The sequence below is a fragment of the Oncorhynchus tshawytscha genome, linkage group LG33 (assembly GCF_018296145.1).
Source record: "Oncorhynchus tshawytscha isolate Ot180627B linkage group LG33, Otsh_v2.0, whole genome shotgun sequence".
Classification (NCBI taxonomy): domain Eukaryota; kingdom Metazoa; phylum Chordata; class Actinopteri; order Salmoniformes; family Salmonidae; genus Oncorhynchus; species Oncorhynchus tshawytscha.
The window spans coordinates 40,133,939-40,146,136 of NC_056461.1; the positions used below are offsets into that span (position 1 = coordinate 40,133,939).

A 12,198-nucleotide genomic window follows, 5' to 3' on the forward strand; every position below is an offset into this window, starting at 1 on the left:
AAGGAATATGTCTAGGGCATGTGGTTATTAGGCCAGTATATTTAGGTCCTGTCCAGAAGAATCCCTAACCCATCCTCACTAAGCACTCTGAAACAACTTGATAGGTGGAAGCAATAGGGTGAATGCACATTGAAGTAAATCCCAGCTCTGTTAAAAGTATAATCAAGAAAATATTTCATTGATCATAGAGATTCGGGAGTATCATTAAAACAGGTTCAGATGCCCCACCAACATTTGCTGAAATAGTATTTTAAAAGACACATCTGAGCTATCTTTGTTGCAGGGACATGGTAACAGTTGAGTAAGATGAGAAAAAAGAAGAATGCCAAATTAAAAGCACTTTCTGACGAAGGCCTTTCTGATACGTAAAGCTTAATAAAGAGCAGTGATACTATCAAGAGCAGTGTGGGGGTTTCTTCTTCTTTCTGAAATAATTCAATAAAATCAATCATGAGAGAATAGTCCGAATAACTTAACTGGATGTGGTGGCGTAGCAGGAGGATCGGAGTAACGTAAACCAAGAGATTGTGAGTTCATAATCGCACGTGAGGATTTGTTGAATAACAACGACTCATTAATTGAACACGCACAATGTAATCATGTGTGTCAAATATGTTAAGTTGAAAACACTATCTTAAAAGCACTGTGTGGCTATCCCTAACTTTGTCAACAGACAAAGAGCAGCGAATGGATCAGTAGTTCAACAATCAGGGCCTTAATTGGCTCAGCAACAGTAATGAGATATGATGTGTAATGTTATTTTAAAAAATTTTACAAAGTATTTTAAACGTTCTCCTGAGACTTTTTAGAATATTCATATCATGTTCTGGGTAAGTTCTATTTGACTTGAAGGGATTGGATTCTTGAAAAAATTCCATGCACAACACGGGAACATTCCTAATGGTTAGTTAATGACGTAATGAGACTCCTAAGGGAACATTCTCTAAAGTTGTGGGAACATTTGTTGTTAGCTGGGATTGGCCTGTTGCTTACACATGAGTTGCTCTCTCTCTCCTTCTATCTATCTCTCTCTTTCATCTGCAGAGAGTGTTTCTAAGCTATGTGGACAAGCCGGTCCTCATTAGATATCTCATTAGCCTGACTGTGTACTCATAAGGATACTCATGTGTTGACAGATAGGTAGAGGTCTGGTAATCATCCTCTATGATACTACAGATAGATAGAGGTCTGGTAATCATCCTCTATGATACTACAGATAGATAGAGGTCTGGTAATCATCCTCTATGATACTACAGATAGATAGAGGTCTGGTAATCATCCTCTATGATACTACAGATAGATAGAGGTCTGGTAATCCTCCTCTATAATACTACAGATAGATAGAGGTCTGGTAATCATCATTTATAATACTACAGATAGATAGAGGTCTGGTAATCATCCTCTATAATACTACAGATAGATAGAGGTCTGGTAATCATCCTCTATGATACTACAGATAGATAGAGGTCTGGTAATCATCCTCTGTAATACTACAGATAGATAGAGGTCTAGTAATTATCTTCTGTAATACTACAGATATATAGAGGTCTAGTAATCATCCTCTATGATACTACAGATAGATAGAGGTCTAGTAATCATCCTCTATGATACTACAGATAGATAGAGGTCTAGTAATCATCCTCTATGATACTACAGATAGATAGAGGTCTGGTAATCATCCTCTATGATACTACAGATAGATAGAGGTCTAGTAATTATCCTCTGTAATACTACAGATAGATAGAGGTCTTGTAACGGTTTTCCTTATGTGAAAGAGAGTCAGACCAAAATGCGGCGTGGCTATTGCGATCCATGTTTAATCAAACAAAGTAAACACGAATCAAAATACAAAAACACAATAAACGTAACACGAAAACCGAAACAGCCTATCTGGTGACAACAAACACAAAGACAGAAACAATCACCCGCAAACACACAGTGAAATGACTAACACCTGCCTCTGATTGAGAACCATATCAGGCCAGACATAGAAATAGACAAACAAGACATCCAACATAGAATGCCCACTCAGATCACACCCTGACCAACCAAAACATAAAAACATACAAAGCAAACTATGGTCAGGGTGTGACAGGTCTAGTAATCATTCTCTGTAATACTACAAACAGATAGAGGTCTAGTAATTATCCTCTGTAATACTACAGATAGATAGAGGTCTGGTAATCATCCTCTATGATACTACAGATAGATAGAGGTCTGGTAATCATCCTCTATAATACTACAGATAGACAGAGGTCTAGTAATTATCCTCTATGATACTACAGATAGATAGAAGTCTAGTAATCATCCTCTATGATACTACAGATAGATAGAGGTCTGGTAATCATCCTCTATGATACTACAGATAGATAGAGGTCTAGTAATTATCCTCTGTAATACTACAGATAGATAGAGGTCTGGTAATCATCCTCTATGATACTACACATAGATAGATGTTTAGAAATCATCCTATATGTGTCACGCGGGACTACGTGTGTGTGCAGGAATCAGACGCAGAGAGAGAGTAACGGAGTAAAGTGCTTTACTATTGCACACCAAACTGATAAGCCCAATACAATACAGGGCGCAACACTATACCAGACAACCCAAAACCACAGGGTGTCCAGTATAGAAAATAAAATACACCACAACCTAATATGTACACACGTAACAAAAGACAATCCCGCACAAAACAAGGGCGGGTCAAACTACTACATATAGGGATGCTAATTAAACCAAAATACACACAGGTGAAACGAATAAGACAAAACCAACAGACAAACGAAAAAGGGATCGGTAGCGGCTAGTAGGACGGTGACGACGACCGCCGAGCACCACCCGAACAGGCAGGGGAGCCAACTTCGGCAGAAGTCGTGACAATATGAAACTACAAATAGATAGAGTTCTAGTTATCATCCTGGAGTAAAAGTACAATATTTTCTTAAGGAATGTAGTGAAGTAAAAGTAAAACTTGTCAAAAATATAAATATTAAGGGAAGTACAGATACCCCCCCCAAAAACGACTTAATTAGCACCTTAAAGTAGTTTCACTTAAGTACTTTACGCTACTGTCATTAGCTCAATTCATTAGCTCAACTGGAAGAGGGTGTCTGCTAAATTATTAAAATTACCACAATTACCAAAACATAAAAAATGTAACTTTGATGAGATCTGAATGGTCAACTCTCCTATTTCTCTCTGCTTTCTCTTCTTTCTCTCTCCTCCTTCCTCTCTCTTACCTCCTCTTTATTTCGTTTCCCTCCTCTCTCTTCTCAGCCTGTGTGGTTGGTAGATCCAGAAGGGCATTGAGATGTGTCCTATGACAACCACACAACAACAACAACACCAACAGCAAGGGTATTCATCTCCGACATGTCTTCTTCACTCAATCAAGGTGTGTCATACACAACTACGGTGGTCCACAGGGGACCTCCTACTACATATTTACCATGGGGCTGCAGGTAGAACAGTGGAGGTGGACTCAGAGCCAGCACCACAAATTGTTCTTCAGTCCAACACACATCACCAGACTACTGAAGAGAGACATTTGGATCAAGTCTGTGGTAAGACCAGGTAAGAATTAGTTTCTGCAGTATGTAGTTGTACCATGTTAAACTATACAGTATGAGGGTTCAACAGGTAAGAGTTATTCTAATGGAGGGAACGTGAAACCAATATCACCTTTCCAGTGCTATTCCATGGATTATTCATTAGTATTGTTTAACTGTATCTGAGGTAAAAGTCAAATGGATTCTATTTCGTACTTTGTTGTCAGTTAAATTAATTATATTCTTAGTTTTTTAAATATAATTACATAAACAATAGACAATTGAACTTGGATATTTGCCCTTGTATTGATGATGTTTCACCCATTGCAATGTCTCAACAGGTGAATTAAAAAACAGTAATGTATTTATTTTATATTTCCACAGATTATTACGAGCCAGGAGGAATCACTGATAACACCACCAGTCACCACCATGAGTTACCTGACCTCTGACCCTAACCAGACAGAGAACATTGACCCCATTATCCGACCCCCTTACTTCTTCATCAGTGGTTTCATCGACATCCCCCACATGAAGTACTATTACATCTTCCTCTGCTTCGTATACATCATGTCTCTGGTTAGTCCATAGCTCTGGTCTACGCTGTTACAAAATAGCTCTGGTCTACGCTGTTAAAAACTAGCTCTGGTCGAGGCTGTTGCTAAATATCTGTGGTCCAGGCTGTTGCTAAATAGCTGTGGTCCAGGCTGTTACTAAATAGCTCTGTTACAGTCTGTTACTAACTAGCTCCAGGCCAGGGTGTTACGTACGGCCAGGGTCAGCTAGTTGAGCCTGTAAGTAAACATTTCATTGTAAGGTCTACACATGTTGTATTCAAGGAATGTGACAAATGAACTTTGATTTGATTTGATCCACTTTATTTACTAAAGTTTTCACTTTCCAATTGAAAGCACACATTTTGTTTTACTTAAGAAAACCTGATATGGTGCAGTAACATTTCAGCTGGGGGTCACCCATAGTCAACAGGTGAAAAATGAAAAGTGAAAAATGAATTTACCTCTATTTACATTGTGGTTCATATTTTCTCCTGTGTGCGTGTGTGTGTGTGTGTGTGTGTGTGTGTGTGTGTGTGTGTGTGTGTGTGTGTGTGTGTGTGTGTGTGTGTGTGTGTGTATTGGGTCTAGGTGGGCAACACCTTCGTCATGATGGTTATCTACATGGACAACAGTCTCCACAGGTAATCAGTCCTCTTTTATCTCAGTGGTAATAATACAGCAGAATTCCACCTTTATTGGACTGTATTTTTGCAGTTCCAGAACCCAACCAGATGAACCACAACACAAACAACACAAGCTGAAGTAGCACAGGGGCTCTGGCTGCTAGTTCACTCCTTTTAGATTCCCCCCATCAGCTCGGGATTTCAACTGTATCCCTGGTTACCGGCCTGCCTCTCAATAAGGCATCTGAATGAAAACCACCATTAAGTCAGCTGGATGGTCTATAGTTGATTCTGAATGAAAACCACCATTAGATCAGCTGGATGGTCTATAGTTGATTCTGAATGAAAACCACCATTAGATCAGCTGGATGGTCTATAGTTGATTCTGAATGAAAACCACCATTAGGTCCAGCTGGATGGTCTATAGTTGATTATGAATGAAAACCACCATTAGGTTCAGCTGGATGGTCTATAGTTGATTATGAATGAAAACCGCCATTAGATCAGCCGGATGGTCTATAGTTGATTCTGAATGAAAACCACCATTAGGTTCAGCTGGATGGTCTATAGTTGATTCTGAATGAAAACCACCATTAGTTCAGCTGGATGGTCTATAGTTGATTCTGAATGAAAACCACCATTAAGTTCAGCTGGATGGTCTATAGTTGATTCTGAATTGAAACCACCATTAGGTCAGCTGGATGGTCTATAGTTGATTCTGAATGAAAACCACCATTAGGTTCAGCTGGATGGTCTATAGTTGATTATGAATGAAAACCACCATTAGGTTCAGCTGGATGGTCTATAGTTGATTCTGAATGAAAACCACCATTAGGTTCAGCTGGATGGTCTATAGTTGATAACATACACATTACAGATGACAGTGTAAAGATGTTTAGGATCTGCACTTTTTGTCTACTTCTTTACTGATTGATTGTATTTACCTTCTCTGTAATTGTCTATGTCCTGTGTCTAGTGCACAAACAAACATTTCCCCATGGAGATAATCAAGTCAGGATCTTACCCTTACAGCCCCAAGTGCATTGCTGTGTTCAACCTGGCCTTCACAGACGTGTGTGGGAGCACTGCCATGGTCCCCAAGCTCCTGGATACGTTCCTGTTCAGCAGACAGCTCATCTCCTACAACCAGTGCCTCGCAAGCCTCTTCTTCATCTTCCTCTTCCTCAACATGCAGTCCTTCAACCTCATCATCCTCTCTTACGACAGACTGGTGGCCATCTGCTACCCGCTCAGGTCTCAGATAATACATCAAATCTAATAATTCAAAAAATACAATTTAAAAGGCCTTCATAATTGCCCCTTGTGTGATAATAATGTTTCTGCTTTCACTGACAATTCAACCTGATATATCAATACACTGCATCTAAAATCCCTGTTAACAGCTTCTTTCCACTGTCCATATAGGTACCATATGATAGTGACTCACAGGTCCATGTTCCAGCTGACGGGTGCTGCCTGGGCGTTTGCTGTGTTCCTGGTGTTTCTGGCTGTGTTCTTCATCACCCGACTCTCCTTTTGTCGGTAGGTGGCTGAGGAGGTGAACCTGTTGCCAAAAGGTTACCGGTTTGAATCCCGGGCCGGGTGCTGTAAAAATAAATGATCAGTTGATCACTGTAACATGTGGACAATGAAGATGTCTTGTATTGTAGGTCTCTGGTGATCAACAGCTACTTCTGTGACCACGGTCCCCTGTTCCGTCTGGCGGCCCCCTGTTCTGATGTGGTCCCTAACATAGTAATATCTTATCTCAACCCCTGTTTAATGCTCTATTTCCCCATGGTCTTCATCATATCATCATACATCTGTATCACACATGCCCTGGTCACCATCACACTGCCCCAGGACAGGTGAGAAGTCATACTGATCAGAGTCAGAGATTTAACCACATATAAATATAAATATATATTTTGATTATAAATATAAATATATAGCTCTTGTTCTGCTGCCTCAGACCTACACCTTATGACCAAAAGTATGTGGACACACATACTGCTCGTCAGACATCTCATTCCAAAATCATGGCCATTAATTTGGAGTTGGTCCCCCCGTTGCTGTTATAACACTCTCCACTCTCCATTCAGCCACAAGAGCATTAGTGAGGTCGGGGACTGATGGCTTGCAGTCGGTGTTCCATTTCATCCCGAAGTTGTTTGATGGGTTTGAGGTCAGTGCTCTGTGCATTGTCATGCTGAAACAGAAAAGGGCCTTCCCCAAAGTGTTGTCACATAGTTGGAAGCACAGAATCCATTAGAATGTCATTGAATGCTGCAGCGTTAAGATGTCCCTTTACTCAAATCAAATCAAATCAAATTTTATTTGTCACATACACATGGTTAGCAGATGTTAATGCGAGTGTAGCGAAATGCTTGTGCTTCTAGTTCCGACAGTGCAGTAATAACCAACAAGTAATCTAACTAACAATTCCAAAACTACTGTCTTATACACAGTGTAAGGGGATAAAGAATATGTACATAAGGATATATGAATGAGTGATGGTACAGAGCAGCATAGGCAAGATACAGTAGATGGTATTGAGTACAGTATATACATATGAGATGAGTATGTAAACAAAGTGGCATAGTTAAAGTGGCTAGTGATACATGTATTACATAAGGATGCAGTCGATGATATAGAGTACAGTATATACGTATGCATATGAGATGAATAATGTAGGGTATGTAAACATTATACAAGGTAGCATTGTTTAAAGTGGCTAGTGATATATTTACATCATTTCCCATCAATTCCCATTATTAAAGTGGCTGGAGTTGAGTCAGTGTCAGTGTGTTGGCAGCAGCCACTCAATGTTAGTGGTGGCTGTTTAACAGTCTGATGGCCTTGAGATAGAAGCTGTTTTTCAGTCTCTCGGTCCCAGCTTTGATGCACCTGTACTGACCTCGCCTTCTGGATGATAGCGGGGTGAACAGGCAGTGGCTCAGGTGGTTGATGTCCTTGATGATCTTTATGGCCTTCCTGTAACATCGGGTGGTGTAGGTGTCCTGGAGGGCAGGTAGTTTGCCCCCGGTGATGCGTTGTGCAGACCTCACTACCCTCTGGAGAGCCTTACGGTTGAGGGCGGAGCAGTTGCCGTACCAGGCGGTGATACAGCCCGTCAGGATGCTCTCGATTGTGCATCTGTAGAAGTTTGTGAGTGCTTTTGGTGACAAGCCGAATTTCTTCAGCCTCCTGAGGTTGAAGAGGCGCTGCTGCGCCTTCTTTACGATGCTGTCTGTGTGAGTGGACCAATTCAGTTTGTCTGTGATGTGTATGCCGAGGAGCTTAAAACTTGCTACCCTCTCCACTACTGTTCCATCGATGTGGATAGGGGGTGTTCCCTCTGCTGTTTCCTGAAGTCCACAATCATCTCCTTTGTTTTGTTGACGTTGAGTGTGAGGTTATTTTCCTGATACCACACTCCGAGGGCCCTCACCTCCTCCCTGTAGGCCGTCTCGTCGTTGTTGGTAATCAAGCCTACCACTGTTGTGTCGTCCGCAAACTTGATGATTGAGTTGGAGGCGTGCGTGGCCACGCAGTCGTGGGTGAAGAGGGAGTACAGGAGAGGGCTCAGAACGCATCCTTGTGGGGCCCCAGTGTTGAGGATCAGCGGGGAGGAGATGTTGTTGCCTACCCTCACCACCTGGGGGCGGCCCATCAGGAAGTCCAGTACCCAGTTGCACAGGGCGGGGTCGAGACCCAGGGTCTCGAGCTTGATGACGAGCTTGGAGGGTACTATGGTGTTGAATGCCGAGCTGTAGTCGATGAACAGCATTCTCACATAGGTATTCCTCTTGTCCAGATGGGTTAGGGCAGTGTGCAGTGTGGTTGAGATTGCATCGTCTGTGGACCTATTTGGGCGGTAAGCAAATTAGAGTGGGTCTAGGGTGTCAGGTAGGGTGGAGGTGATATGGTCCTTGACTAGTCTCTCAAAGCACTTCATGATGACGGAAGTGAGTGCTGACTGGGCTGGGGCGGTAGTCGTTTAGCTCAGTTGATGCTTAGCTTGTTTAATAGCCTTGCAGAGGGAATAGCTGCACTGTTTGTATTCAGTCATGTTACCAGACACCTTGCCCTGATTAAAAGCAGTGGTTCGCGCTTTCAGTTTCACACAAATGCTGCCATCAATCCACGGTTTCTGGTTAGGGAATGTTTTAATCGTTGCTATATGGGAACGACATCTTCAACGCACGTTCTAATGAACTCGCACACCGAATCAGCGTATTCGTCAATGTTGTTATCTGACGCAATATGAAACATCTCCCAGTCCACGTGATGGAAGCAGTCTTGGAGTGTGGAGTCAGCTTGGTCAGACCAGCGTTGAACAGACCTCAGCGTGGGAGCCTCTTGTTTTAGTTTCTGTCTGTAGGCAGGGATCAACAAAATGGAGTCGTGGTCAGCTTTTCCGAAAGGGGGCGGGGCAGGGCCTTATAGGCGTCGCGGAAGTTAGAGTAACAATGATCCAAGGTCTTTCCACCCCTGGTTGCGCAATCGATATGCTGATAAAATTTAGGGAGTCTTGTTTTCAGATTAGCCTTGTTAAAATCCCCAGCTACAATGAATGCAGCCTCCGGATAAATTGTTTCCAGTTTGCAGAGAGTTAAATAAAGTTTGTTCAGAGCCATCGATGTGTCTGCTTGGGGGGATATATACGGCTGTGATTATAATCGAAGAGAATTCTCTTGGTAGATAATGCGGTCTACATTTGATTGTGAGGAATTCTAAATCAGGTGAACAGAAGGATTTGAGTTCCTGTATGTTTCTTTCATCACACCATGTCACGTTAGTCATAAGGCATACGCCCCCCGCCCCTCTTCTTACCAGAAAGATGTTTGTTTCTGTCGGTGCGATGCGTGGAGAACCCGCTGGCTGCACCGCCTCGGATAGCGTCTCTCCAGTGAGCCATGTTTCCGTGAAGCAAAGAACGTTACAGTCTCTGATGTCCCTCTGGAATGCTACCCTTGCTCGGATTTCATCAACCTTGTTGTCAAGAGACTGGACATTGGCAAGAAGAATGCTAGGGAGTGGTGCACGGTGTGCCCGTCTCCGGAGTCTGACCAGAAGACCGCCTCGTTTCCCTCTTTTTCGGAGTCGTTTTTTTGGGTCGCTGCATGGAATCCACTCCGTTGTCCTGTTTGTAAGGCAGAACACAGGATCCGCGTCGCGAAAAACATATTCTTGGTCGTACTGATGGTGAGTTGACGCTGATCTTATATTCAGTAGTTCTTCTCGACTGTATGTAATGAAACCTAAGATGACCTGGTGTACTAATGTAAGAAATAACATGTAAAAAAACAAAAAACTGCATAGTTTCCTAGGAACGCGAAGCGAGGCGGCCATCTCTGTCGGCGCCGGAAGCTACTGGATCTAAGGGGCCTAGCCCGAACCATTAAAAAACAGGTCCAGGCCACTATTCCTCCTTCACCAAACTTTACAGTTGGCACTATGCATTGGGGCAGGTAGCGTTCTCCTGGCATCTGCAAAACCCAGATTCATCCGTCGGACTGCCGGTTTCCATTGTTCCAATGAGTCCAATGGCGGAAAGCTTTACACCACTCTAGCTGACGCGTGGCATTGTGCATGGTGATCTTTGGCTTGTGTGCGGATACTCCATTGAATTGAAATCCATTTGATGAAGCTCCTGACAGACAGTTATTGCACTGACGTTGCTTCCAGAGGCAGTTTGAAACTAGGTAGCGTGTGTTGCAACTGAGGACAGACAATTTTTACGCTTTACATGCTTCAGCATTCGTCCCATTCTGTGACATTGTGTGGCCTACCACTTCGTGGCTGAGTCATTGTTGCTCCTAGTGTCACGTCCTGACCTTAGATATCTCTGTTTTTCTATATATGTTGGTTAGGTCAGGGTGTGACTAGGGTGGGTACTCTAGTTTTTGTATGTCTAGGGTTTTTGTATATCTAGGGGTTTTTGTATGTCTATGTTGGCCTGATATGGTTCCCAATCAAAGACAGCTGTTAATAGTTGTCTCTGATTGGGGATCATATTTAGGTAGCCATTTTCCTAATTTGTGTTGTGGGATCTTGACTATGTTTAGTTGCCTGTCTGCACTAAGTTGTATAGCTTCACGTGTCGTTTGTTGGTTTTGTTAAGTGTTTCATTCATTCATTCATTCATTCATTCATTACTACGCTGGGCCTTGGTCTCACTCATACGACGATCGTGACACCTAGACGTTTCCACTTCACATTAACAGCACTTACAGTTCAGCTGGGTAGCTCAAGCAGGTCAGACATGTGATGAACTGACTTGTTGGAGAAGTAGCATCCTATGGCAGTACTATGTTGGAAGTCACTGATCTCCTCAGTAAGGCCATTCTACTGCTGCCACTGCATGTTAATGGAGATTGCATGGCTGTGTGCTCCATTTTATACACCTGTCAGCAACGGGTGAGGCTGAAATAGCTGAATCCACTCCTTTGAATGGGTGTCCACATTCTTTTGTATAGACTGTACAGTGTGTGCATGTTAGAGTGATGGACTTGTTATGGTGAGAAAGGCTGGTAAAGATTGAGAATGCCATTGAACTGGATAGGTTATGACTCACTGTACTGACACTTCTCCTCTCCTTCTCTCTCTCTCCCTCTCTCTGTCATTCTCTCTCCCTCTCTCTCTCTCTCTCTCAGAGTCAGAGGCTTGAAGACGTGTACCTCACACCTGATACTCGTAGCCATATTCTACCTGCCTATTAATATCACCTACCTCCTTCACCCAATCATACCAACCAACGCCCGGATATTCAACCTCTCCCTGACTTTGGTGCTGCCGCCCATGCTCAACCCCTTCGTATATGTTCTAAAGACAGAGGAGTTTAAGGAATCGGCCAAGAAGCTGCTTAGTAAAAGAAGAGCACAGAGAGCTGTGGTGCTGAACCAATCAACATGAAGTGTTACTATTTATTTATATCTCTGTTTGACTTGTTTTTGATTGATATGCTGTGTAAGATATACTGTATCTGCCATAGTGAATAATTGTTTCAATTAAATGTAAAATTGTTTTTCTTCTAAATTAAATATTTATATTATTTTGGCGATATTCCTTTAAAGCCATATAGAAAATTACATAATAAAAAATCTGGATAGAACTCTAATACAAATCAAATCTAATTATAAAACCCTTTCTACATCTCAGTTTTACAAAGTGCCCAGCAAGCAGAATTAGAAGCAATACATTAGAACCAGTAAAAACACCCTAGAAGGATTAACACCCTAGAAGGATTAACACCCTAGAAGGATGAACACCCTAGAAGGATTAACACCATAGAAGGATTAACACCCTAGAGAGGAACCAGGCTCGGATGGCCCGGGGTAGTTGTTTGGGGGATGCATTCTACTATAATCTGCTAAATTGTAATTATTCGCTCCTATGGCCTATTTATTGCCTACCTCCTCATGCCTTTTGCACACACTGTATGTAGACTTTCTTTTTTCTACTGTG

The 12,198-nt window shown here is 42.3% G+C and overlaps 1 protein-coding gene across 1 annotated transcript; it reads left to right on the forward strand.

Annotated features, from left to right (window-relative positions):
- The first annotated feature begins 3,496 nt into the window (after nucleotides 1–3,496).
- Nucleotides 3,497–11,646, forward strand: LOC112230630 (olfactory receptor 1-like). Its single transcript, XM_042311232.1, has 7 exons — nucleotides 3,497–3,573; nucleotides 3,933–4,127; nucleotides 4,694–4,746; nucleotides 5,761–5,982; nucleotides 6,154–6,270; nucleotides 6,399–6,596; nucleotides 11,388–11,646. The coding sequence occupies exons 2-7, from the start codon at nucleotides 3,981–3,983 to the stop codon at nucleotides 11,644–11,646; spliced, it is 996 nt and encodes a 331-aa protein (XP_042167166.1). The 5' UTR covers nucleotides 3,497–3,573; nucleotides 3,933–3,980.
- Nucleotides 11,647–12,198: the final 552 nt, after the last annotated feature.

Bases quoted from the DNA above. Each gene is read 5' to 3' on its own strand.
- LOC112230630 (XM_042311232.1), top strand. From the start codon at position 3,981: ATGAGTTACCTGACCTCTGACCCTAACCAGACAGAGAACATTGACCCC. The intron at 4,128-4,693 runs GTTAGTCCATAG...TATTGGGTCTAG, and splicing joins TCGTATACATCATGTCTCTG to GTGGGCAACACCTTCGTCAT. The intron at 4,747-5,760 runs GTAATCAGTCCT...TTACCCTTACAG, and splicing joins ATGGACAACAGTCTCCACAG to CCCCAAGTGCATTGCTGTGT.